General features: G+C 27.9%; 2 protein-coding genes across 2 annotated transcripts; one reads left to right on the top strand and one right to left on the bottom strand.

The window, feature by feature from the left end:
• Positions 1-2: 2 nt before the first annotated feature.
• On the bottom strand, positions 3-22920 carry LOC113560938 (anosmin-1). The gene is made up of 7 exons (XM_026967074.1): positions 22563-22920; positions 14086-14290; positions 10724-11044; positions 7607-7797; positions 1700-1829; positions 583-779; positions 3-211 (listed from the first exon to the last, which is right to left on the bottom strand). The coding sequence occupies exons 1-7, from the start codon at positions 22752-22754 to the stop codon at positions 86-88; spliced, it is 1362 nt and encodes a 453-aa protein (XP_026822875.1). The 5' UTR covers positions 22755-22920; the 3' UTR covers positions 3-85.
• On the top strand, positions 1837-5573 carry LOC113560939 (UPF0746 protein DDB_G0281095-like). The gene is made up of 2 exons (XM_026967075.1): positions 1837-2093; positions 4697-5573. The coding sequence occupies exons 1-2, from the start codon at positions 2052-2054 to the stop codon at positions 5318-5320; spliced, it is 666 nt and encodes a 221-aa protein (XP_026822876.1). The 5' UTR covers positions 1837-2051; the 3' UTR covers positions 5321-5573.
• Positions 22921-27855: the final 4935 nt, after the last annotated feature.

The following is a 27855-nucleotide window of genomic DNA, read 5'->3' as shown; positions in this document are numbered from 1 at the left end:
AGTTTCCACATGCAAGAATATAGCTAATTCAACGTTCTTATTTTTATAGAAAGTATAAATATAGTAACATTAAGTATTTCAATTTTTAAAGCTTCAATACAGTAGGTGTAAAATTAAATGAACCCACATATTTGGATCCATTGAATGTAGTTGAAACTATTATTACATATTCGCATTGTGGTTTTAATGAAAATAAATCAAAGTATGGTACCTAAAACAATATAATACGAAAATTAATTATTATAAATATAACCAATTAACATTTTATACTATTGTATTTCAAAATAAGAAATCATAAATAAAAATATATATTTCTACTACTTTCTATTACTGCGACAATTAATTTAATGGTAATTATACAATATTGCGCATTTATATAAATATGTCTTATTTGTAATTTTTATTAAAAAATAAATTCTTTATAATAACAATACAAATTAGATAATTATAATTATAAAGATAAAATAAATCTATTATACAAAAAATATATATTTGATGATAATTAATATACCTATATTGGCTATATATTTATATTAATAATTAATATCAGTAGCGTCTAACTTAAAAAAATAAATTACTTACCGGAGTTCTAACTCTTAACGGCTTACTCTCGTCATTGCAATCTTTTGAAGACCACGACAATGTGTAGTGGAATTTTTTTAGTGCCAAAGTAACTGGTCTCCAAGATAATCTAGCATTAATTAAATTGCGTTTGTCAGGATTTCCAATAACTACAATTTTAAGTCCTGTGATTTGTTTAGGATTTAATATTTTTTTTCCTGAAACAATAAATCAAAAAATGTTTGTTTTTATTCTTTAATTATAATATAATTTTTTAATTTTATTATACTTTATGTGTACATAATACATAATAATTATTTAGTTTAATTAAAGCCCAACTTCCTATTATGTGTATTAAGAACTTGATAAAAATTTAAAATATTCATTGAGAATTGAGAAATAAATAATATAATGTTATACAAAACTATTAGTTCCTAATTTTTAGTTGAAATTCGACAAATTATCACAAGCATATAAAAAATGATATATTTTTTTGAAATTTTAGCAGGAAAATATTCAAGATCTAATAAAATGCATTTTTGTTTTAAGTCATTGATGAATATTCTTAAATAAATGATTCTACCAATGTAGAAATGTTGTGCAAATGTAGGTACACAATAAAGTTCAAGTAGCTGTTATTAAAATAAACAGCATTTTTATTGTTAAACAAGAATGAATAAAAAATATAGGAATTATTAAAAATATTGTTTAGAAAATAGCTAGTATATTAGAGTTAATTGGTTTTAATAAACTGGGTAATATTTATGCTTTGTAAGACCTTAAATATGTATTAATTAGTAATAACGTAAGTTACAGGTGAATTCAACGAAAAAAAAATGCTTAATTAATGTCATCTTAATATTTTAATAATCATCAATTTAATGTTATTACATCAAATGTATATATTAATTATCAGTACTCTAATACGGATTTTAATTACGAGTTCTAGCGCATAATAAATTATGTTTTAATAACAAAGCTAATAATATAAAGAGTATAGTATAAAAATTCAATGAAGTATTGGACAATAAAGAATTATTCATAATATTATACCAATAAACCTTAAATATTATACAAACACATTTTATTTAAGTGTATAATATGGTTAAATAGGTACATATATTACGTTTTCATTCACCTTTGGTTTTCAGGGTTGTTGAAGCCTTTTGACCAGCGAATCTTTTTCTTCCGAATTCACTAATGGCTTGCACTTGAAGAAAATATTCGGAATTCGAGTTCAGCTTTTTGATTGTAAACCTCAAAATATCCTAGCCAGAGGGGGAAAAAAGTATATAATAATGTTTTTCATATACAGATAAATGACGTCATCGTGCGACAAAATAATAGTTGCGAAACACCTATCTTGTTACGTGGTCCATTAGGATAAGTCGAGGGTAGTTCTATTGTTATATATTGTTAAATGTAATACTGTTCTATTTATAGTGGAGGTATAGTTCGCAAGACTTCAGTACATTCATTTCATTCGAACGATGCATGTTGTCTTGGGCAGTATTTCGATTTGGACATTATACGTAAGTACTTAAATTTTTTTAGGTAAATTTATGTAGATTGATTTTTTAAATTTCTTCGCATTCAAAACTAAATTTCAACAATAATTAAGCTCTAATAGTAACAAAAATTAATCTCGAGCTAATTATCACAATATAAATAAGTTCCGTTTGTTAAATTTAAAATTGATCTTAAATTTATAAAATGTAATAATTTTTAAACAATAATTTAAAAACGAAATCTAAATACGAGTATGTGCATATTTTTTATAGGGAACAAAATATTGTATGAATTTCATGAATTTAAAAATATATTTGATATAATGATAAAGACTGTTCTATACTCCATGCTCTGTATTAATGATATATTCAAAATATGTATTTGAAATTTTGAATATTTAAAAAAACAATTTATAATTTATATATTTATAATTTTGATAAATACAATTAAGTAATTCTGGATTTAATTTAACATTGAAACTACCCTATGCAAATAATTAACAAACGAAAAAAAGAAAATTTCTATGATACAAAAACGAGAATTTTTACCGGCAAATAATTATACTTTCTGATCAACTATCGTCTATACTCTATAAAAGCGGTGACCAACCTTTTTTAACTAGGCCCATAAAAAAATTAAAAAATTCTCGGCAGGCTAAGAGTTTACACTTTGTCTTTGAATTGAATGTTATATTTTATTTTAGGCACATCTTAATATAGGTATATTAATAAATTTAATTATTTATTATATATTGCTTGTTATAAAATTAAATATAAATATACGTAATATTGACAATGATACGATAAAACATAGGAAATGTTTTACAAATGTTACATTTTTATATCAATAAATTATGTTTTGAATAAACGTAGAAAATAGACCTAAATATTATGCAATAACGAACATTTTTCCAAAAATTTCCTCGTTTCCCAATAAACAAACTTTATTTTTTACAATTAAACGTACGCAATAGTTTGAAACAAACAAATATCCATAATAAATATAAATGCTCAACCATTAATTTTCTATTTTTTATTTAATGGGTAGGTATAACTAAGTGTCTATCTAAAACAAAGTACTACACATCCCGCTCATTTGATGTATTATTTTATACCTAACTTCAACATTTTATTGAAAATCTATTCAATTATTTGTGTAATCAAGCCATGGACGAGAAATATAAAATATAAAAGTTAATGAGGTACCTACAGATTTTGTTATTTATTAAGAGAAATTAGCTAAATATATTTTTGGGGAGTTTTAATTAATTTTATATTTTAACACCATTTTTTTTTTTATAGTTTTGCTATATCACATCATTCACATCAAAAGTTGATAACAACAAATGAACGTATAAATAAGGTTATTTATTTTTCGTTTTTTCAATGAAATTTTCGGCCGTCTAACTCTGAAGACTAGTAGAGCGTTATATTAATATAATGTGTAGGATTGTATAATATAAGACGGTAGATACCTGTGGGTGGTAACGTCCTAATAAGACCCATCCCAATATAATGATCATATTTTCGATAATACTACCGAATACTCGTCTGTCGTCAGGCATGCATTAAATTCAATACGGTGAGATAATCCCTAAATCATTTATGATAGTTCCAAGTATCTTATGATTTATAAAAGGTTGAAAACAATTTAAAATCAAGACTTATATTTATTTCCCTTCACGCCCATTAAAGTTATTTTCTATTTAGGAACACAATTTGTACATTCGTATAATATTATAATATCATATAAGTACGTTTAATATTGTTATATTGCTTAATGCGTTTGATAAGAATAATTTGTAATCAAAATAATATTAAACACTGTAATAAATACTGTAATACAAAAACGAGAATTAATAACTTTTTTCATTGATATTTTAATCTTAGAAATCGAAAATTATTATAGTTTCTGTAAAGAATCATGTTTGACGATTCAGTAAATTGTATTATTTTTAATTTACGACATGCAGTAATTAGTTTATTAAATAATTATTATAAAAAAATTCTACCTCATTTAAATTAAGCTTGGTAATTACTGAAATCTCCATTTATCATTATGGTATAAGACAATAATAATGTTCTTTATTTTTTATACGCCAAAATCTAGTCAATCTCTAAACTTTTGCAAAATTGTTGACTTTTATATAACTATTATTATAATATATTATTATTATGTGAATGCAAATGAACAAAACATTCACTAAAACTACCGCTGCCAGTCAAAAACGCATCTACCCTACCGTGGTCATTATCTGATTTTCTTCTCTTCTTGACGGTCTTCAGATTCACTATTTCTTTCGCTTCCCAATTTGCAGCGATTTGTTATCGCTATATCTGAAATACGGGCTGTCGCCATAAAATCTTCCCTTTTTAAATTTATCTGCATCTTATTCCTCACCACTTTTGCTTTTATACTCCGTCCTTTTTTATTCCACATTTTTTCATACTACCATTTGTTCTTTCATTTTCTTTTCGAAATCTATTAAGTAATTTCCATTTCAACTATATGGCAGATGACTCTCAGGTGGTGAGCTTTCTTATTCGTGTCCTCCCTTAGCTCTGAATTATTTAATCCTTACCCCCTTTCCTTATCACAATATTAATGCAATGATATTTTTTGTCAGGCGTTGGTGTCATGCGTGTCAGTCTCATGTCTGTCGATGGCCAAAAAAGTGAGATGGGAATTGGTATACGACCCGATGCCGAACGACGAGTCGTTCGAACGCTTCTCCGCCGCCGACCACCACGCAACCGTAAATGTGATTCAGCAGCAGGACGACCAACAGCGGCAGCGGGACGAGCAGCAACAGCAGCAACAGTTGTGGCGTCACCGAGACGAGCAGCAGCAGCAGCAGCTATGGCGGCACAGGGACGAGCAGCAGAAACGGCATCACCACCGCCAGCTGCAGCAACAAAAGCGGGATGAATGGCAGCAGCGCCGCAGCAATAGCGGTGATTCGCGATACGTCGATAGCGTGTCAGTGGCGGCGTCCGAGGTTTGCAACTGCACGCAAAGAACAACGATCCACCGGCTAACCCAAAACCACTACCCCAAAGAACTCCTGTCGGTCACATGCAGCGGAAACTGGTGCAAGACGGCCTCGTATCTGGTGCCAGTGTTGTTGAAATCGAACACGCAGCCAGTCGAAAACCAAGAAGACTTGCCGGACGAGCTGCAGCAGAATGTCAATCACTGGAAGTTTGACCCCGTAAGCATCCCGGTTGCCTGTTATTGTTCAATTAAATGAATGATATTTTTGCCTTTGACCTATATTATACCTACATTATAATAGACCAAGACGTGTAATACGATATTTTTACCATTTCGTTTTATCCTGCATCACCTACCTCCTCGTACTAATTTAACCTCCGTCTGGTGCTCTATCAACATTTTACAATAGACAAAGGTGACCGAATAAATGAAAATAATTGATTCAAGTAATAAGTTAAGCGAATGCAAGGTTGTTAAATTAAAAGAAGTTAATGTTAACAAACAATACATTTTACTTAACTCAGTTTAAAAAAAGTTGTTCTACATTTTTAACAAGAGCGTGAATTATATGAAAATAGTAATGTATGTTATGTAGGGTTCTAAATTTAAAATATTTCACTTGAAATGTTTCAATTGAAATATTGAAAAATTAAAAATTTCACTCTTTTTGAAATATTTCAATGAAATATTGAAAAATATTTTTTCTTTTTTAAAACGTGTTCGGTTATAGTTGATTAGAAATAATATATTGATTATATACAGAAAATATTGATAGTAAATATGCAAAAATATGCACTATACATTTTTGATATTTATCACTTGTATTATTAATTGGGTCCTTATTGGGTATTATTATTATTATTTATTATTATACATATTTTCTTTATTTAAACTAACTTTTAAAAATTTTCACTTACAAGTTGACGTGATTATAAACTTTGAGATACAATAATAAATATTTTATTTTTCATTGCAATGAAATATTTCATGAAAATTTCATTGCAATGAAAAAAATTAAATTATAATATTTTATGCATAAATTACGATTTCAGCTTAATTTACAAGTTTTTTTTCAATCTTGTCAGTAGTAGTATCAACCACTGAAAGTTCGACTTCTTAAGAATCCCCAGAGGCTGCTTTTAATTTATTAAATAAAAACGATTTTTTGATTTGTTTGTTTGCCTTTGACCTATATTATACCCACCTTTGTTATAATATACCAAGATGTATAACACGATATTTACGTTGTTACGTTTTATTATGCATATATATATATATTTAGATGCATCTTAGATGGAGTGAATCAAGATGGTGGTTCCAACATGCACATCGTAGTGAAAATTTGAACCCCACACAGACGACATCTCTCTGAGCAGAGATAACTAAATAGTAACTGAGACTTCTCTCCCAAAACAAAGAAAATACCCTAAATATGACGAGAATGCCTAAATGGGTGCCAAACAAAATAGTCTGTCAAACAGAATATCAAATAAAGCCTTCGGGTAGCCTACTCCCTCTGATAAAAAGCCATAAAAAAAAAAAAACTGGAACTCGTGTCGTGTGTGACGTACCATATTAATGAATACCTATATGATCACATTTGAGTATATTTATGATAAAAAAAAAAAAGCGAGCAAGTAAGTGACCGCTCTGCTATACAGTGTAATGTTGAGTGTACCTCGTCATTGAGTAGGACACTGTAATGGATGTGTTAAATTTAGATTCATAAATAAATCGTTGCATACTAAAAACAATTTTGATCGGAGCTATTACTAAATATTATATTTTTTTTTTTGTACATTTATATTACTTCTATACATCTATATTGTTCAAATTTTTTTAAATATTTTTGAAATACCAATTGTGTATAGTATAATACAATAATATACGTAAAATGTAAATATTTCAAGTATGTGCATACTAATATACTCGCACACTGTACAGTCGTACAAGTCTATACGGGACGGATACGAACAATAATAGACCGTGTACCTGGTCTCGCGTAAATCTGTTTGTAGTTCACTCTGAGGTGGAGGGGTTTGCTGGTTTGATGAACTATATACGTGTGTAATGGATGTGTATGCCTGTGTACATATGTACTTAAACCAATAAATGAGATAGAACAACTTAACAACTAAATAAATGATAACAGTATTTTACTGTACATCGTTGTATAATATAAAAGGTTGAATTTCAAATAGTACACAATAATATGGAATAAATCACAGCAACACGTCAAGTAACGTAATATTGTCCCTATGTATTACGTAACAAATCAGAAAAGTTAATTCAGCGAGCGCGCTTAGTTCACGGTTACTAAACACATCTAGCAGATACAACGCACAGTAAACTATAATATCCCATGTATGATTTTAAAATAATTTGTTAAGCTTTACATTTTAAATACTCCAGCTTACTTCACCACCTCCTCTACCTGGCCACACGACTTAATTGTTAAAACCTTAGAAGTGTACCACGACAAGCCAGTGATATACGATGTACAATATCGCAATAATATTATATTTTGTGTTTGTGAACTCACTGCCGGGACCACATTCCGTTTGTGGTAAACGTGCGGTCCGTCTCGTACGCTGATGAACACTTTGTACTTTCGCACGGGTAGAACGGATTCGGCGGGCGGCTTCCACGAAAGCACACACTGCTGGTACTCCTTGTTGGTCCATTTCAACGATGACACCATCAAGTCCTGCGGCGGCCCGGGTGGATCGACGTCTGCACCGAAACGAATATAACGTATTATAATATGCAAATAATATCATCCCCGATAATATACGACACACATATTAGTACATCACGACAATAAACGAATAGCGAATAAGTAACATTGGTAACAATACAAGTATAATTATAGACGAACACAGTGGCATTGCCCTAGCTGAAAATACCTGGCCCGTAAACTGACCCGCACTGAAATTTTATGAAAATTGAAAATTTTAAAATGTACATCAAAATCTAGTTGTTATTAAATACTCTTCGTTGTATTTTATTAGTATGGATACGAGGAGAAATATAAATGCATAATATGCAAACACAATAAGTAATGTCATCGATGATTTACACGATGTGATTGTTAGAGTTATTAGGAGGATAACATTAAAGTAAATTAAATTTATATTTCAATGTTTAATGTAAGTTAAACTATAAAAGTTAACGTGTTCAAATGTGTACCTTACATTAAACATTGAAATATAAATTTAATTTACATTGATGTAACTATCATTTTATTTTATAGAGAAAGTTCTAAAGTGATAATCATATTTTTTTAAACTTTTTGAATGAATGAAATAATGTATTATTTATTAATCTAACAAAAATGTAGTTAGTGTCTAAAATCTAAAGCCCATAAATTTCTTCTCTGGGTACAATTTTGACAAGAAGTGTGAAGGAAAAATTGTACACCTTATTATTGATGTATATATAGTATATGTATTGTATTGGCCCTACACTAAAATTATGTGCTTCAAGTTGGCCCTACCAGGTATAAAATTCTGGCGCCGCCACTAGTCGAAAACGTTTAATAAATTCCAGTAAATAGCTTGGTTTTATTATAATATTATGTCCGTTCTATTATCGTGCGATTTATGACCTGAAAAATGTTACAGTATCTTAATAATTTAAAAAAAATATATATATTTCAATATATTTTTCTCTATAGTAATGTTATTTTATTCAAAGTTATTCAATGTAGACAACTCGGCAATGGAACTTATAGGTATTATAGTTTTTGATATCAATTTAATAGAAAATATTATTATATTATATTATTGTTGGTATAATTTATATGCTAACATTTTATTTTTAATAATATTTTTTTTAAGGCTGAATGCAAATTTTTTTTCTGTCACAGTTGCCATGGCAGCTAAATAATAACAGCTACAATAAATTAGGTATAGAACAATAAATACAATATAAAAAAATATGTGCCTAACATAGTATTACACATATTATAAAGTATTCTGCGCTGCAACACATAAAAAAAAATCTAACGAATCAATAATAAAACATTGGTATAGATTTTAAAATGTTACGGCGTTTAATCTATAATATTATTTTCACATTAATTTTAAAACGATAATAATTGTTATTGATATCGAATAATATAAGTTACATTAATACATTCTGTGAGACATGAGTAATATATTTTTTTAAACATAAAAGACATAATTTGTTTGTATATCACACCAATACAAACAAGAAAAAAATAAAATATACCAAGCCAAATTTTGCAATTCGGTATGATAACAATTAACAACATACAAATATATTATTTCAATACACGCGCATCGAGAATTTATGTCGATATAAGCATGTGAGTGCTGCACGTGTAAATGAAAAAAACTGTGCATTTTTTCCGGTTCTTTTTTTAGAAGGCGCACGTGTTTTCAATAAAGTTATATATAATAATATACTGTGGGTATAACACGCATTACAATTATTAGATGTAATAATATATTATATGAAAACCGTGATACAAAATGATGAAGTTTGGATATCACGTTAAATATTAATGATCGGCGTAATAGAGACTATAAGAAATGCACTTGGATCTAAAACCAAGTGTGAGTCGCTTAAACGGATCTTAATTGATGAATGTTTTGATTTTATTCATTCAGTATAATATCAATATGTTATAACTTGTAAACACTTATACAACACTACATTAGTAATATTAATATATTTTTCTATCTGCATGCATATTATTATTAATAAAAGTTGCAACTTAATCATTTGAAAACTTCAAATTTTTTGGAAATCAACAAAAATCTATCAGTTTTTAACTTCTCCAATGATGCTATACAGCTTAATCTTTGTCATTCTTTACTTTTAAATATGTATATTGTTTACGTTTAAGATAAGTGCCGTGCAAAAACGAAATAAATTAAAATCATTCCTAGGGACAGTCAGTCATTAACTTTTTTTTAACTCGAATTAAGAATTGGAACTCTGAGAAGCAGACAAAATTCTAACAACCGGCGTCCAGGATTTAGAAATTTCACCGAAAACTAAATTTACTTAGATTCCTTATCGGGATAAGATTACCTTATCTGTATCAAATCTAGACAAATTCCAAAAATGTTTTAAAGCTACCATTTAACATAAAAATAATAGCTATCCATACATAAATTTGCTTGATTATCCAAATTATTTGACATTTATAATTTATAAATTATTGTTATTATTATTATTTTTTTTTTTTTAGATAATTATTTTTAATAATACTTAATTTAAATTAAACTAATATTGGTAAAATTAATATGTTATCTTAACATAGCAAAATAAAATATAATATGTTATTAATACATTATTAAGTTATATTAAAACATTAAAAATAATGTTGTTTATTGTGTTTATCAAGAATAATTAGATGTAAAAACTAAAAATGAATGAAATTTCATTTCTATTTTTGTAATATATTTAATATTATTTCATTATTATCAACATCTAGATAATTTATGAATTTATATCTTATATAATTATATAATTATAATTATATCTTATTTATATCTCCCTGTTTGTAAATATAAAAAAAACTATCTGAGGCCAACACTGGGTTCACTATAATATAATTATCCTTATATATATAGCCGGGTAATTCAACTAGTAATAAATATGTGGTTATACCCACAATTGTACTTACGCGATCCGATGTCGATAAAAAACGGCTCGGAAGGTAGAGAGTAACCGCTGGTTCCGTTCTCATTGATAGCCGCCACGCGGAACTGGAACCATCGTCCCGGCAAGTGCAGCTGTCTGAACTGTTCACGTATTCTGTCGCTCCTGGTTACCATTGCCCACCTAGTCATACGTTCTGGTACGTACGTCACGCCCACGTGGTGCCGTTCCTGAATCAAATACGTAACGTGACCTATGGTTGTGTCCGGGGACTGCGCAGACCACTCGACCGCCAGCGCCTTACCATAGTCCGATACTGCAACGATTTTTGGCACATCTGGTAAACCTGCAGGCCATATAAATAGTGTGTGATTATGAAATTACATCAGGTACACGCTATATAGTTGCCTTCTAAAATATACGAATTACCTCCCATTCTTATCGTAAATAAAAAAGTTAATATAAACTAGCTACCGACGACGATCATGGAGATAGTTTAGTAATATATACTCTCAAACATATTCATACTAGATACCTCCAATATAGAATAAAGCAATAGTTCACTAACATCACTAAAATATACCACTTGAATAGATAAATGTATTTAAAAAAAACTCGAAAAATATTCTGCTTTAAAATATAGAATTAAATATGTACCTATGTTGTCACACAAAAAAGTAAAAATGTATTATAAACGTTAATATAGATATTTAAATAATGAGTTTGTTCGATAAATAAATCATTAATTATAGTTGATCAATAAAAAAAAATATTTTATAATCTAATATTAAAATGTTAAATATTAATCATAATTTAATATTCACTTATTTACAATATTTTATACATAGCTCTCTCTCTTTCAAAAGTATGTTGTTTGTGATGGGATTCTCTTATACATTTATTACCTGTTCATTTGGAGGTAACTATTTAGTACTAGACCATTTTTATTTACTATCAGTTTTAGTTTACCTTACGTCGGGATGCGATTCAAATACAAATTATCGACTATTTGGCTTTGAAAGAGGGTTAACAATGTATGTGCAATTTGGTTGCAAATTTCAATATGTTATTATTATATCAATATAGTTTAGCATCAAAACCATTGGGGTTTAATAATAAATTGATTAATAATATTTTATTACTATATAATTTAGGTCTACAGTTATTATTATGCACATTATTATCCATTGGTGAGATCACTGGGATTATTACCATTTACCAAACACCACTTTAGCGGGCAGATACTTCTATACCTAACCTTGCTTATAAACAATGATTATGAATTTATATTTTTATCACATGAATATTAAATTTTCTGTTGAACAATTTTTTTAAAATATTGATATTAGCTATACGAATGATGAAAATTAAATGTTATATAATATAGTCAATCGTAAAACAATATAAACTATTTGATGATAAACATATTAATTATATATTATAAATACAATTGATTAAAAACGACTAGATTGCAATATAGTTAAACCAAATTAAAAAAAAATGGATAAACATTTTATAATTTTCAAAAAAGAAATCCTGCATAATGATTAGCGAAATGTCAAAATAAAATATTGTTCGCCCTTAAATTTACTCTAAAATAATATGTACTTCTCTAATATTCAGATACTCGTGCCCGTTAAATCCTATAATATGTGTACGTATAGGAACCAGTCCTTTAAAAGAGGTCCTTAAATACATTGTAGTAAATCATGGTTAAATTGTTCGTGCAATACGCTCAAAATTCATTATATTTATCACCGTCCCAAAATACGATAATAAATTATTATGTACCTAATAATGTCATAGGAGTGACCGGTTTTTTTTTTTATTTTCGATGCACTTATACGACACGTTAACTTGAGTATAGAAGTAGATTATACATGTGCAAAATGCAAATACATCAAGACCGAAATCACCATGTCTGTAGCAAACCCGTAAAAATAAAAAACGAATAATCGTATTGGTGCCAAAAACGATATAATATTTACGATAAATTTTACGGCATATTATTATACTATATACAGGGTGGTTAAAATTTTTCCACACATGGATAGCATGCAACCATGAAGGTAAGATTAGGTTAGGTGGCCCTGTAGTTTGTACATAACGATAATAGAAAAAATGAGAATAATATTAAAAAAGTTTTGACTATTAGCCACTCAAAAGTTTTAGCAGAGGGGGGATTCTTGTTACTCAAAATTTCGAGGTATCAAAAACCTTAACATTTTAATACAATGGAACATTGACTGTGTTTTTGCATAATATGGGGTTTTCACGATATTTACATTTTTTAGCAAGTTATAAATATGTATAATATTAGGTACAATTGAAAGGGGCTAGGTAAATTGGGTCTGCGATAATATGTGTACATTTTTAAAGTAGTAAATCGAGTTTCGTTCCTACCTTCAATTAATATATATTATACCACCATATTATTAACTGGACAGTACACGAAGCGAATCTTACTTAATTTAATTTTGATATAACTCTAATAATAAAAATTAATCTTTTAATTAATAATTTATACAAATTATATTTTATACCATAGTTATAAAATATTATAATGACCTATTATTGTTTTGACTACTAATGAAGATTAATAATAGATATAAAAAATAAATAATTTGTTTTTCCGAACCTTTTATTTTCAGGACTCAATGAACCAAAATAAGGTAACTGGACCTAGTTTACCAATCACATATTTAAAAATTCTCATGATTTACTTAAAAATTAAAATACCTTAAAATCCCTATATAAAATCAAAGATAATATTTATACCTTCAATAATTTTGATAATAATCGATCATTCACTATATTATTCAAGTTTTCTATACAAAATCGGAAGTGTTGAACATAAATTTACTATGTTGTACATTCGTAAGACGGAGATAATACGTAAGAGTGTAGCGTACTAGCGCCCTCTTAATACCGTCAGTTGTTTTTTTTTTTTGAGCCGTTATAATGCATATAACACTAAAGACTGTCACACGATACCAACACGGATGAACTAACAAACGAATAGACAACAGACAGCAAATAACTATAACTATAGTAGGTACTGTAAATGGGGTTTAATTTAACGAATCAGATAACGTCTTGGTCATTTGCTATGCGACAAACTAAAATATAATGTAGCTAGGAAAATTCGAAACATCTACAATTTGACCGATTAATTTTCGAATCAACGAGACTTTATATTTTAAACTTTATCATACTATATCATAATATAGTGTTATGGCAATATTATTTGAAAAGAAATTTTATTTAATCGATATATCGATAATTTTCAGTCATCAAGGTTCGGGTTACCGAGAATCGACTGCAGAGTATTATTATAATAGCGTGTGGTGTATCATAAACATATAATAACATAGGTAGGTAACGTACCCGGACGGTGGTCAGCTAAGCCGATGGGCGGCTGGCATGTTATTCCGCAACTGTGCCGGCAGCACTTGTACTCGGCGTGACAAAAGTCGTCGGAACTGCATTGCTCCAGACACGGTCGGTCCAGTGAGGCGACGCTGTCAAGGTCGCCGACCGGACACTCGCCCGGCTTATTAATCCATCGTTCGTTCAGACAACCGCTATAACACTGCGAACAAAATCAAAACAATACAATACAAACAAAATATTTTAAACCACGATTATTATTGGATACCTACCACGCTTACCTATTGCGACACTCGTCAAATGTTATATGTAAGGTTAATATTATTATTGTTGAGTAAAGGTTAGGATGTATATAACATTACCTATACACATACGGAAAACGGCGCATTGTCAGCAATATATTATGCTTTAAAATGTAATTTAATATACATACAGGATGGGCCATACCACACCTCGCAGTATACACATTACTGATACCTTATTAATGTAACATACTTTTTCTGACTTGAAATTAAAATTTGAATTATTTGCTTAGTGTTCAGAGTTTTGAAAAAAAAAATGGACGCTATACTTCTTGTTCTTTGATTTTGACATTTTTTTTTTTATTATTTTAAATTATCACAATAATATGGTGAACGTAAAAATCGATACTAAAATTATGAAGATGATGCGCGCGTTGTCAGAGGTATTTTTAAGGAATCTAGAACCTATAAACTCGTAGACCATATAATACGCACGGGGTATGTCACGGTAATTTGCATCTACTCTTGTGGAGTCAAACTTTTAAATTTGTATTTATATTTTTTTTAGTATTGAATTATGGGCGACCCCTGTAGCAGTGTGTCAACTGAAACCGACTGACACCTATATACCTATATCCATATAGTCCACGTGGAAACCTAAAAATCAATCACTCTGTACACAAAGAGCATCATTGCGGTACATACATTAACACATACCACCTATATATATACACACACACACGTATTAATATATACAATATACATATTTTAATGGACACGACGGACGATGTAAAAACGACTCAGGGGCGTCAGCGGCTAATAATGCGGTTGTGGCGAAGCCCGTTCCGTTTTTTTTTTTTTTTATAACCCCGTCGTTGTAATCGCGAAGACTATTAACTATATATTATATACAATATACATATATTTATCATTATTTATTCGTATACTCTTTAATATACCAATAACACCAGACGCATATTTTACATGCCACCGCGATTTTTTTTCGTTGTTATTTCTACTTTTTTCCCCGTCAATATAATAACACGCGACAACATTATAATGTACGTTTATAAAAAATACCAATACATATAATGCCGCGTGCATAGACTAAAATGTACAATCAATCGATTTTATTTACTAAAAGATAGACACAAAAAAATTATGAAAAATATAACCACCATGGAAGTGTGTGCATATATATATAAAACATACGTGTTGTGCTAAGCATTATTATTTATTATACATGGGTACCTATATAATAATCATATATTATATATACTACAAAGTAATATACAGAGTGATTCAGCAAGCAGCTAACCCCTTTTTTCTTCTTCAATAACGCAGTTATTTAAAATATAATTTTTGAATTTTTTAAATAAATTTAAAGATGTCATATTTTAAAATTTTTGAGATTTTTTTACTAGTTAAGGTATACCTTTAGATATCCTCCCTCTTAAACAGAAATTATTTAGTAGATCACTTTCATAAAAATGTGAACGTATTAAAATCAAAATTTGAAGGAGTAATTTTTGATTCATTTAATTTTGTTTATTAAGGTTAATAGGTCTTTTTTTCTTTTGCTTTGTGATATCACAATTGAATTCCATGATACTTTGGAATAATAGTTCTATAATAATGAATTTGTATTAGAGCTATGGAAATTTTAAAATGTTAGTAATTTATAATAATCTATTAATATTTATCGTTAATAAAATTGGTCCTAATACAATAAATACTATATAGATCCAATATTAAATTTATTTTATATTTTTGTAAAATCATTTTTGAGGGATTTTGCGGTGATATAGACAAATGATATTATAACAAATTAAAAACATAAAATTGTTTAAAAAACTAACCACTAAATAATGCATAGTAAAAAAGGGGGATTCTCATTTAAAACCCATAAGTTTGTATTGCCTCAATACACTCATTAAAATATACAAAAATATTTCCAAATAATTGAATAAATTAATTATTAAATGAAAAATGAGGGTGAGTCTGTTTAGTGAATATCTCTGTATAGTTACATACATTGACGACGACGACGAATACTATATTATATTATAACGACAAACATATTGTGCTGACACAACATATTATTTTATATATATATATAAATACACGGGATAATTTTTTTTGTTATTATGAGCCAGCGATTTTGCTAAAGATTTTAATAGTGAATTGGTTTTTGGTTTTTTTAGCCTGTATTATTATTTTATATCTATTTAATATGCACATTAAATCGTTCAAGATTTCTGGTTACTCACCAAGCTTTCTTATTTATTGTCATTGTGATTTTTTTAAACGGCAACCTACGATTTTATATTGACGTACTGTACTATTTATAATAGTCCCTAATATAATAAAATATTTTAAACGGAATTCTATGTTTTACTAATAATATTATTCAAGTTAATTTTAGTTAAAATCCTGTTAACAAAACGATATAAATATATAGAAACATTTATGTAACTCTATATAATAGTTAAAATATAAGTACCTACAAATTGCCTTAGCAGCAATTATTAATTAAAATTTTAAACTAGGTACCGCAAATAAAATTAATTGTCAAATCTATATTTCTATGACGTTACACAATATCTCTTTAACGAACAATTTGTCAACTCTAATTTCTAAATGAAGATAATGTGTTATTGATGAGTGTTAACACTTTATCAATTGATAAAATAAATGAAATTTGACTATGAAAAAATTAAATTATTGTCAACCATGGTTATCATAAATACTTACGTATTATTAATTATATTTTTGTTTTTACTATATTATTCTATCAATTCTAGATATAATCCTCTAAACTTAAACTGAATCACAATCTGAATATTTTTAACTCTCATAAATTAAAAAATTAGCTATATTATTTTAATTACACAATTTTTCAATAATAAATTGTATTGTGTATGTGTTTTTAAATTTATTTGACCATTATCCGTCAACCCAAACTTTCACCAATCACATAAATTCAAAGATAAGTAATCATATAAAACGGCAACAACAATGTTGTTATTCTCTACAACTAATACAATATTTACAATTAAAAAATAATATCATAATTTATTTATAATAGACAAAAATTTAGTATAAACATTAGTTTATCGATGGCTTAATCCAATAAAAATAACTATTTCTGAATATTTTGAAAATATAAATAAACCCAATATAAACAGTACAAAGTTTACGAAATATACTTTTTTTTTACAAACACGAATCAGTGTTTTTTTTTTTATCTAATATAGTAATATACTTTTAAAAACAATTTAATTTGATTTTAGAATTTGTATTTTGTGAATAATTATAAACTTATTTTTCCTGAACTTTTTTTTATCAACTACCTACATCACATTTTTCAAATATTGTTTATAGTTCGTAACTAATTAAATTGATAAATAAATTATTTGATCAATAATTTACAATCAAATTGATCGATTCAATATTTTAAAATTATAAATGTAAATGGTTATCACTTATCAACAACTTTCATAGATCATTATATGCTAAACACTATTTAAATGTATGTTTGCATAACATATCATTATATTTAGACATAGAACTCAAATGTATACAATCCCACAAAACAACCTATTATAGTAATACACAAAACACAGATCACACCCTATTGTAAATAGCTTCTTTTTTTTTAATTTCAAATTACTGCACTTCATTTCACAACAATTATATTATGGTGCATGATCATTGCATATATTAATTGTCTCGTATAGCGTAGGTATAGCGTATTTTAATTCTGGGCAAGTTAACTAAATTTTCTAAATTATCTATTCTTTTAACACTAAGTTACGTTAATATTAAACAAAGTAAATTAAGTTTAGTGTTAAAATATAACTCTTTTTTCTAACACGTAAAAGTCACAAGTTAATTAGAATAAAAAACGTGACTTAAATGAAAATTAGTTACAGTATCGATGTATTGTTTTACCTATTAGTCTATACCAACTCTTTGTTAAGTGATAGCCAAACTTTTTTAATATTTTTTAAACTATAACAATTAAATTCATTATTAGAATATAATATTTAAATAAACCATTATTTTAATTAACTATATTAGTTAGCGGTATTATGATATATCAATAACAAGTAAAATAATATGAAGCTATTTTATATTCATACTTTAATTACTAGCAAAATAACCTAATCTAATCAGGTATAATAACATAATAATTATTTACCCAACATCGACTTTAATTTTAATGTACAATAAGTATACAAATCGCTTACACAGAAATAATTTTTTATTATATTATTAGAAAAATATAACAAGTAGATATTAATTAATAATGAGTAGGTATACAAAAATGTGGAAGTACCAGGTAAACTAGTTATATATTTTTTTTCCCGATAATTGTTACCCCTATAACTGTTCTGTTTATATTATTATATTCTAATATTCTATGGATTTTCAATTATTGTACTATTATTATAAATTATTATTTATTACTCTTGTACCACTATACAATATTCATTGTATCTGTTATAATTATTTACTTGTTACCTAAAAATTATTTTTATCATTATTATAGAAACCAGAAATAGTGCGAAACAGTGAAACTCTTCGACAGTACAATTTAGTTGGTTCTTATTTAAAAAACATAGATATACTAATCTTAATAAATTATTTTTCCTCTAAAAAAAATCAAATAAAAAGTGAACTTTACCCGGTAAAATTATAGATATCAACAGTTTAACTCAAAAATCACAATTACTATTTAACCTGACCAATTTCTTTTAAAAAATATAAAATTCTAATGATATTTTCTAAATCAAATTCAATATTAATATTTGCTTTTAATTATTGTTTTAGGTTATTTACTCAAAAAGCAAATACAGTTTTTAGTTAAAAATTATTGTTTACAATTATTAGAAGTATAATTATAATAATATAACATATATATTATACTTATTGCTATTTATATTAGGTTATAGTAGGTCATTCTAAATTTTGAAAAAAATAAATAAATTTGTATTTCGTTTTCCGAATAACAATTAAATTATAATTTATAATACCACTAGTAAACATTACATACTAAGGTTAGGTTAGGTTTCATTCAAAAACAGCACGATATATAAATACCTACGTGTGTTTATTTTCGTTGTGGTTTAATGCTAATGAACCAATTCCAAATAAATTCTTTTGTTATTCGAAATCCAAGAGGTATTGTATGTTATTTTACAAAAATGATACATTCCGCTGAAATTCCATGTTGTTATATTGTGTTCATACATCACTTTATACTGCAATGTTTTTGATGTTTTAGTATGCGGTATACATTTTTTTTCTAATAAAAACGGTATGTGTTTTACTATATTTCTCGTGTTGTCATTTTACATAAAATGATATAGTTTTTCTATAAAAATGTATAGATGTTTCGTTTTAAAGAAAAAAAATTATAGTCACGTTAAGTATACTTGATATAGATATCGGACTTCAGAGAAAGAGAGAGAGAGAAGACGTATTGTAATAGTATATTTTTTAATGCAGTAACTAGTAATGCAGTCCAGTCTACAAGTATTGCTCACAAATAAAATTTTGCGTAAAACCCAAATCTGTAATTATATGACGTAGTTACCTATCTTAAGTTTTGAATTTTTTTGACGTCACATCATAATATAATGGGTATATTATAAAATATACCTACTTTTATTATTCATTATACAGACTTGTTAATGCACAAATAATACCTCACATAGAATATAATATTTTGAACCGTTATGACAAGCAAGTAAGCAACAGAACCAATACGATAATACGACAGACAATTTATAAATTATTTAAATGTATCAAACTACAATCATAACTCATTAGAGATACTATAATAATTATTTTTGTCATGTGGTACACAAGTTAGTACTTAGTATTATAGTTAGCTACTTTACTATATCAAACAAGTGATATTAGTCTAAAAATAAACACAATTCTATACCCTTTTAAATGCCTACACATTTAAGATTATATATTATGTAAAGAAGTTTAATATATATTTCCAGTGACCTTTTTATTAATTTATTAATGCGTATACAGTAACTAATGAAACATTATTTTTATATCCAATTTATGTCAACTGATCAATGATAACAATATTTAAAAAAGAAACAAAGTTATTTATTTTTTTTAGGTTCACGTTTTACAACTTTTTATACATCGTGGCAAAATAAAATATAATATATATGGAGTATATGGACATAGTAATCAAATATAATGAATCAAAACATTCAAAACACAAATACATGATAATATTATTATTATTTCTTATTAATTTTCTATGTAATATTTGGAATATGCGTCAAATTTTCAAAACTAAAAATAAGACTCGAGAAGAGCAAAGATCAGCTGCGCACGAATTTCTTGTCAAGAAAAAAAACATTAAAACCTCTTTGGTAAAAACCCTGACAAGAGATAACCGCAAATATCCTTCATTTCATTAACATCGAATTCAATCGTTTGAATCGTATAAATCGTACATATTATATAGAATACAATAATATTATAATAAATCGACGAGTAAGACCGTGGATAGTGGATACATAGGTGCAGTTGTTTTGTTTTCTGAAATTTCTGTGATGTGTAATGAATAATTTAACTAAGTACTAAGTACAATTATTACACCGTTATGGATATATGTAAGCAGGCACACTAGAAACCGATAGTGTTTACGAGTCATTTCGATAAGTGTTATTCCATAGCAAGTGATGGGATGTTGCACTATGGGTGTTTGGTGTATTAAACAGCACAAAAAAGAAATAATATATATCTAATACAGTGCTGCAGGGTTGGCCATTGCTAAGTTTATTTTAATTAGTAATTAAATAATTTTACTCGTTATTCAAATGAAATTATAATGAAATTATTTTACTTATTAATCAGAAAAGTAACTACGTTAATTTTACGTTAAACAAAAAAATTATTAATAACCGTCATTCAATGAACGTTAGTGGAATTAGTATGTAAGTATAAATTCAAAAATATTTTTAAAAATAAATTAAACATCAATAAAATAAAATATAAATATAAAATGCCCAAGATGAAAATATCTTATCTTTAAAGTGCATAATAAATCAATAAATCCACTCTAGTTTTAAAAATAACAGGTTCAAATGGATTACTGTGAACTTAGAATTTGGAGTTGTACGTTTATAAGACGAAGACAACACGTCATGTGGGTCCCTTTAAGAGGATGCTACACCCGCATAAGTTGGCTCTGTCTTTCAAATATATAACACGGCAAATTTGCTTTCAGTATAGAACCGATTTTGTGTGATTTCATTGACGTGAATTTACTCATTATAAGATTTAAAGATAAGAAGATTATTTGTAATCTTTCGTCAATTTTTTTACGATATTTTAATTTTTAAGTGAATAATAAGTATAAACTATTACTAAAATATAAAAATGCTCACAAGTCATAACTAGCTTAAAAATTAAAATATCGTAAAAACCGATGACAGATAACAGATAATGTTCTTACCTTTAAATTTGTTAGTACGCTCTAATAGTTAAGGTAACAACACAAAATTTGTTCTACTGTGAGCAAATTTGCTATATTGTACGTTTATAAGATGGATACGATACATGCGGGTGTAACATACTCTTAATAAAGTAATTAATAAATACAAAACCATAATAATTTCACATGACACATTAATATAATTCCATTTATTTAATAAACTTTTTTCGTAATTTACAGCGCAACTCTAGGCCGTTGAAAACTTAATTATAATGTGTTAAAATTAAATATATTATTTATTTATGATGTAAACTCAATACCCGTATCATATTATATTACTATGGTCGAATAAAGCCATCCGGACGACACCAATAGTATAATGCATACCTATCGGCTATCAGTTATTCCGTACCCGTAACCGATGGTCGCTATACCCTTACCTATGAATGATCATATTTTTAATTTTAAATTTATTGATGAAATCAATGGTAATACTTATAAACGCTGCAAACCTAGCTTCACAGCCATGTCGTCTGTCGTGTCACGTCGCGTCCAAATGTCGAGTTTGGTCTGACTTGTGAAGTTTTCCGGGAGATGATGATTAGTGAATTGTATACACGGTATACTACGATTAAAATGACCAATCGCAGGATACGATAAAAGGCACACGGCATGACAGACGAAGTAGCTGTTAATCTGTCTTAATTGTACGCCTGCGTTGGTGTGTGTGTGTGTGTGTGTGTGTGTATACGTACTTTGGGCTGTTCGGCGGCGATCTGACGATAACATTTAGCAAAACAACGTGCGTCGCGCATAGGATCGCCAATGGATGCAGCTATTGCATCAGTGGCGGCTGCATAAGTGGCGACGGTAGTGGCAAAAATCGCGGTCGACAAGACAAGGTACCACTGCAACGAGACGGAAGACGATCGTGCGCGGCACTTCATGATGATGGCGTAGTCAAAGTTCAGGCGCTATAGTTCGATGCGTTTCTATCGCGGTCCAAACTGGTGTGCGCGTGCATCGGCGGTGTGCGATACACGGCGGCTGCAGCCTATAACCATTCGCGACGGCGACGGATGCGTTAGCGTGTGTCGTCGGCAGGTATTCCAGACAACAACACCACCACTACTGCCACCACCACCAACGCCGCCAACGCCGCCGATGCCGAAGACGGCCGACCGATCATCCAACCCACCCACCCACCAATCCGCATCGTTATTATATTTGCGTGCGTGTGCGAGTGCACTTGCTGAATACTGCTTCAAGCGCGGGTGGCGGTGTCGACTGCAGAGATTACGGCAATAATAGTATACAGGGTGAATCATTGAACGTGCTCAATTCCGTTTTTTCATTTAATGACGAAATTTTCTTAATTTTGAAATATTCCTATTTATAGACCACTTTTTTTTTAAATGAAAGCCCCTCGTTTTTTTGTAAATTATTTATTGGATAGTATTTAGACATTTTTAACGTTACTAATATTGAATCTAGAGATTATTATACATAGACCATCTTTACCAAAAGTTATAAATATTTATAGATTAAAATTAATTACTAACATTTTTAAATTACCATACCTCTAAATTACTATACCTCATATATATCCCTTTCAAACACATTATCATGGTCCTATTATCCTTGAATTTTGTGCTAGGTAAGTAGGTAGATACATAAAAAGTATCAAAAAAAAAAAAAAAAAATGATCCACTAAATATTTACAATAAAAGAGGGAAGGTACTTATTCGAAAAACAAAATTAGTTTGTATAACACACTCTTTAATTATTACAAAGAATCTCAAAAATTTAAAACATAGTCTTTAAGTGTGTTTAAAAACTCATACAATTAAAATTCGAATAAATTCATTATTAAATGAAAAATGGAGTTGACTGTTGAGAATGCTTATCGAATCACTCTGTATATTATGGTTACTTTTGTAGTTTATGGTACCGACGGCATTATAGTCTCGTGCCTGTTATTTATGTGAACGAGCATTTTTTTATTTTTTCAATATACCTCCTAATAATATATTATTGTATATTTCGTGTATAATAATATTAAATATAAATTAATGTATTGCACACGTAATATTATTATTACCTATGTATTACACACCACCACCGCCGCTGGCCGACCACATAATATTATTATCAAAATATTATATGGCGCGCCGCTGCTCCACAAAACATTTTATCGTGTAAACGGCGTCGTTTGGTTTGATTTTTTTTAAGTATTGGTTATCTATTTTAATAATTAATAATTTAACGTCGTAGGACATCGTCCATAAAACGATGAGAAACACGCAACGGCGGAGACACGACAAATGCGCAATAATAATGTGTTCGTGTTTTCTATAATAATAATGACCGTATATAATACATAGCGACTGTGTTTTGTTCGGTGCACCACAATAATGATTATTATATATTTAAGACCTACACATTATTATTTTTCTTATATATTATAGGTATATAGAAAGGTATAAAACACGTATTTTATCTCGAGCCAAATCTCGTGTGTGTTTTCGATGTATGTATAGGTTCGATTGCTGATGGCGAAAAAAAAAATGAAAAATAAATAGAGTTGTGTTGAAAATTATGTACACGACGCGCCTGAAGAAAAACTCAACGGTATATAACATATTATATAAATATAGGAGGCACGCACCCATAACACATAAGTACGTTATTTTTGTAGATCCACGCAAACTCAGTATCAAAATACATGATGCGTATTTAGAGCAATAGTAGACATATTATATACGTATATTATAATAAAAGGCCGGCTGCAATAATTATGAATTGGGTAAAAAATGTGTATAGGTTTACCAAAAAGTAAACGATTGAACATAAGTATAAGCATATGCGACCGTCAGAATTCAATGCAATAATATTTTAAGTATATATATAATATATAAACGTATTATATAATATATACCGATACACTGCCTACTACAGCAGCGGCGCCTCGAGGTATTTTATATCTACCTACCTAGTATGTATACTATTGAACGCCGCCACTCCCTCTCAAACTATAGAAAAACAAATTCGGAATTTTTAATAACGTACCTACAACACATACACAAAAAGAGATACGATATCGTGCCCCGAGAAGGGTATATGAACAGTTGCTCCATATTTGTATAATATAAGGTTCCTTTGTTTGCAATACCCTTAATTCGCATCCGATATATTTCCGTTTTTGAATGAATTGGATAGGAATATAACAGGACGAGACTCATTCATCTCGATTTTTTATGTACATGTACATAGGTGCACCCATGAAATTAACCAATCTATATCTATTCGTATACCTCCTTAAAAATATTATATTTATTGATTTTACTATAATTGTATACAGTGTGAATTACCAAGTATGCTCTGCTCTATTTTGTATTTATTTAAATTCTTCTTTTTTGAATTTTCAAATATACTCTGACATAAAGACCATATTTTCAAATTATTAAGATTTTTTTGCCTCTTAATAAGTGTTAAGTGGCGATACAAACTTTTATTTCTCAAATGAAAATCCTCTTTTTTACTGTAAATTGTTTAGTGATTTTATTTTAAAACGTTGATATACTCGATTTAAATTTCAAACGAGTAGTCAGCTATTAAAATTCTTATGTTGAAGATAAAGTTCTTAAAAATATAAAATAAAAATTTACAATTGGATCTAACGTTTATTATAATTTGATCATTTTTATTTTAATGTTAATAAATTAATATAAATTACTACAATTCATCATAGCACCTATATAACCTAATATTTTTAGTATACAAAGTTAAATAATACAAAATGTACTAGTTTAAATTTTAATTTCAATACGTCAAAATGTTCAGAAAAACTATCTGCTAAATTATTAACTGTAGAAAAACAAAGCTTTCATTTGAAAACAGAAGTTCGTATCTCTACAGAACACTTCTTAAGTAGTATAAAAAGTCTTGAAGTATAGTTGAAAATTCCAAAAATTAAATTTTGAATAACTGCATTGTCTGCATTAATGGAGAAAAAGGGTGAGCATAATTGGTGAACCAGCCCTGCACATCATTATGGAATAAGCTTAAATATTATTATTCTTAAAAAAAATTGAATCATACAGTACGTACTAAAAATAACTTGAGGGAAAATCAAACGGGACACGCGTATCAGGAACCTATAATCAATCTACTATAATAATATTAGTAAAATAAATGTATTTAATAGCTATATCAAAAAACATATTATGAAATATACTTAGTGATATAAGCTGACAAACGGTCTCCGTTTAGAATTGTTTTTCAAATACAATTATACATCATTGAATTCAAATTTAATACAGCCATTATAGTGATCAACTCAACACTTAATGTACATTAGAGTGGTATTTTAAATTGAATTGAATTTTTAATTAATATATTATATCATTAAATCTTATATTTTAAACATTAGTTTGGGTATGAAATTTGATAAGATAAGAGCTCTAGTAAAAATATATAGATTTGGATGACTGTAAAATTAATTTTTTAAATAATTATGTAGGATTCACAAACATTTGTAGTTCTATTTATATTTGCACATTGATTAGTCCACAAATAAGGCAGAAGCTGCATTTTCGCTAGTTTAATTTTCAACAGTTTAATTAAAAAACTTAATTATTCTGTTGTCGGATCGTATGATAAAATTATTTTAAATATTAATAAATGAATTGAAATGACACATTCAACTAGAATAGTAATTTTAGAAATTTTAACGGATGTCATCTTAACGATAATCTCAATGTATTTAATGTGAAAAGTCTTAAAATTGGCAGAATTTCCACTTATTTATCAAAAGTAACAAAATAAAACTAATGAAGTTTACATTTAACCTTTTCATTACCTTTTTATGTAACATCTGGCAGAGTTTACAATCACTCGTCAAACACACAACAATTATCTTTTTTATCGAAAAATTAAATGAAAATAAAGAACAAAAATAATAAATATAATTTTTAGTAATTGGTACCTTCTACCTAATGTGGTCTTAAAATTATACAAAAAAAGTTGTATAAAATGTTTTTTTTTAAGTTTTTCAAACATCTCACATATAGTACTCTATTCAATATTTTCAGTTGAATTAATACTTTTAGTTTGACATATCTGCTGTTTAACATAAGATATTATAGATAAGTACATAATATTTTGTTTGAATTATTTTGTTCAAACACATAAAAATTTAAATATCTGTAGAACATATAATAACATACATTTTCATATAATATTATGAACAAAATATTTTTTTATATTTATAGGTATAGTTAACCAATAATAATAAAATTATTTATATTAAGAGTACTTATGCTATACTCCCATTTATTGTTTCCGTTTTACGATGCGTAACATAGCAAATCTATGTTCTGCAGCAGTTCACGTTTAACTTCGCTAACTTTAATATTATAGTGAATTGACCTTCTATAAAACTTAATGATGTTAGTATGTTGGTTTTTACTAAAACTCTATTTTGCATTTACTCTTGCCTAAAAAAAAAGTGTAGTTTAAAAATGCTCATAACTCACTTAAAATTTAAATTATCGTAACCTACATATGAATACATATAAAGTTTTTACCATTAAGTGTTATACTAGGTTATAAGACGAGAACTGCTTAGCGTAGATTTGCTATGTTACACAGACGGAGACAATAAATACGGGTATAGCGTTCTCTTAAGATGAACAATTCACGTATGAACAACTTGAATTATATATTATTTAAACGCCCTGTTTTTCCCGTATACGACAAGTTAAATAAATCATTAATAATCTAAATAGGTATATTTTTATCTTTTATATAATCCAGGTCAATAGGAAATAATTAATAAGTCATCTAAGATAAATAATTAAATCATCTTGATAAAATTTAAAATTTAAATATTTATATTATTCATGATATTGTAGTGCATAAGGTAAATAGGTTCAACTGTTCAAGTACTTAAAACCGGTGTCCGGTGGTACAAAATAATAGTAACTTTCAGGATGACGTTAGAAATAGAATTATAATATGTAGATGAAAAGAAGTGTCAGGTATTTT

Source organism: Rhopalosiphum maidis, chromosome 1 (genome assembly GCF_003676215.2).
Source record: "Rhopalosiphum maidis isolate BTI-1 chromosome 1, ASM367621v3, whole genome shotgun sequence".
Taxonomy (NCBI): domain Eukaryota; kingdom Metazoa; phylum Arthropoda; class Insecta; order Hemiptera; family Aphididae; genus Rhopalosiphum; species Rhopalosiphum maidis.
The sequence above is the reverse complement of the archived record's forward strand: the minus strand, read 5'-3'. Positions and strand labels throughout refer to the sequence as shown.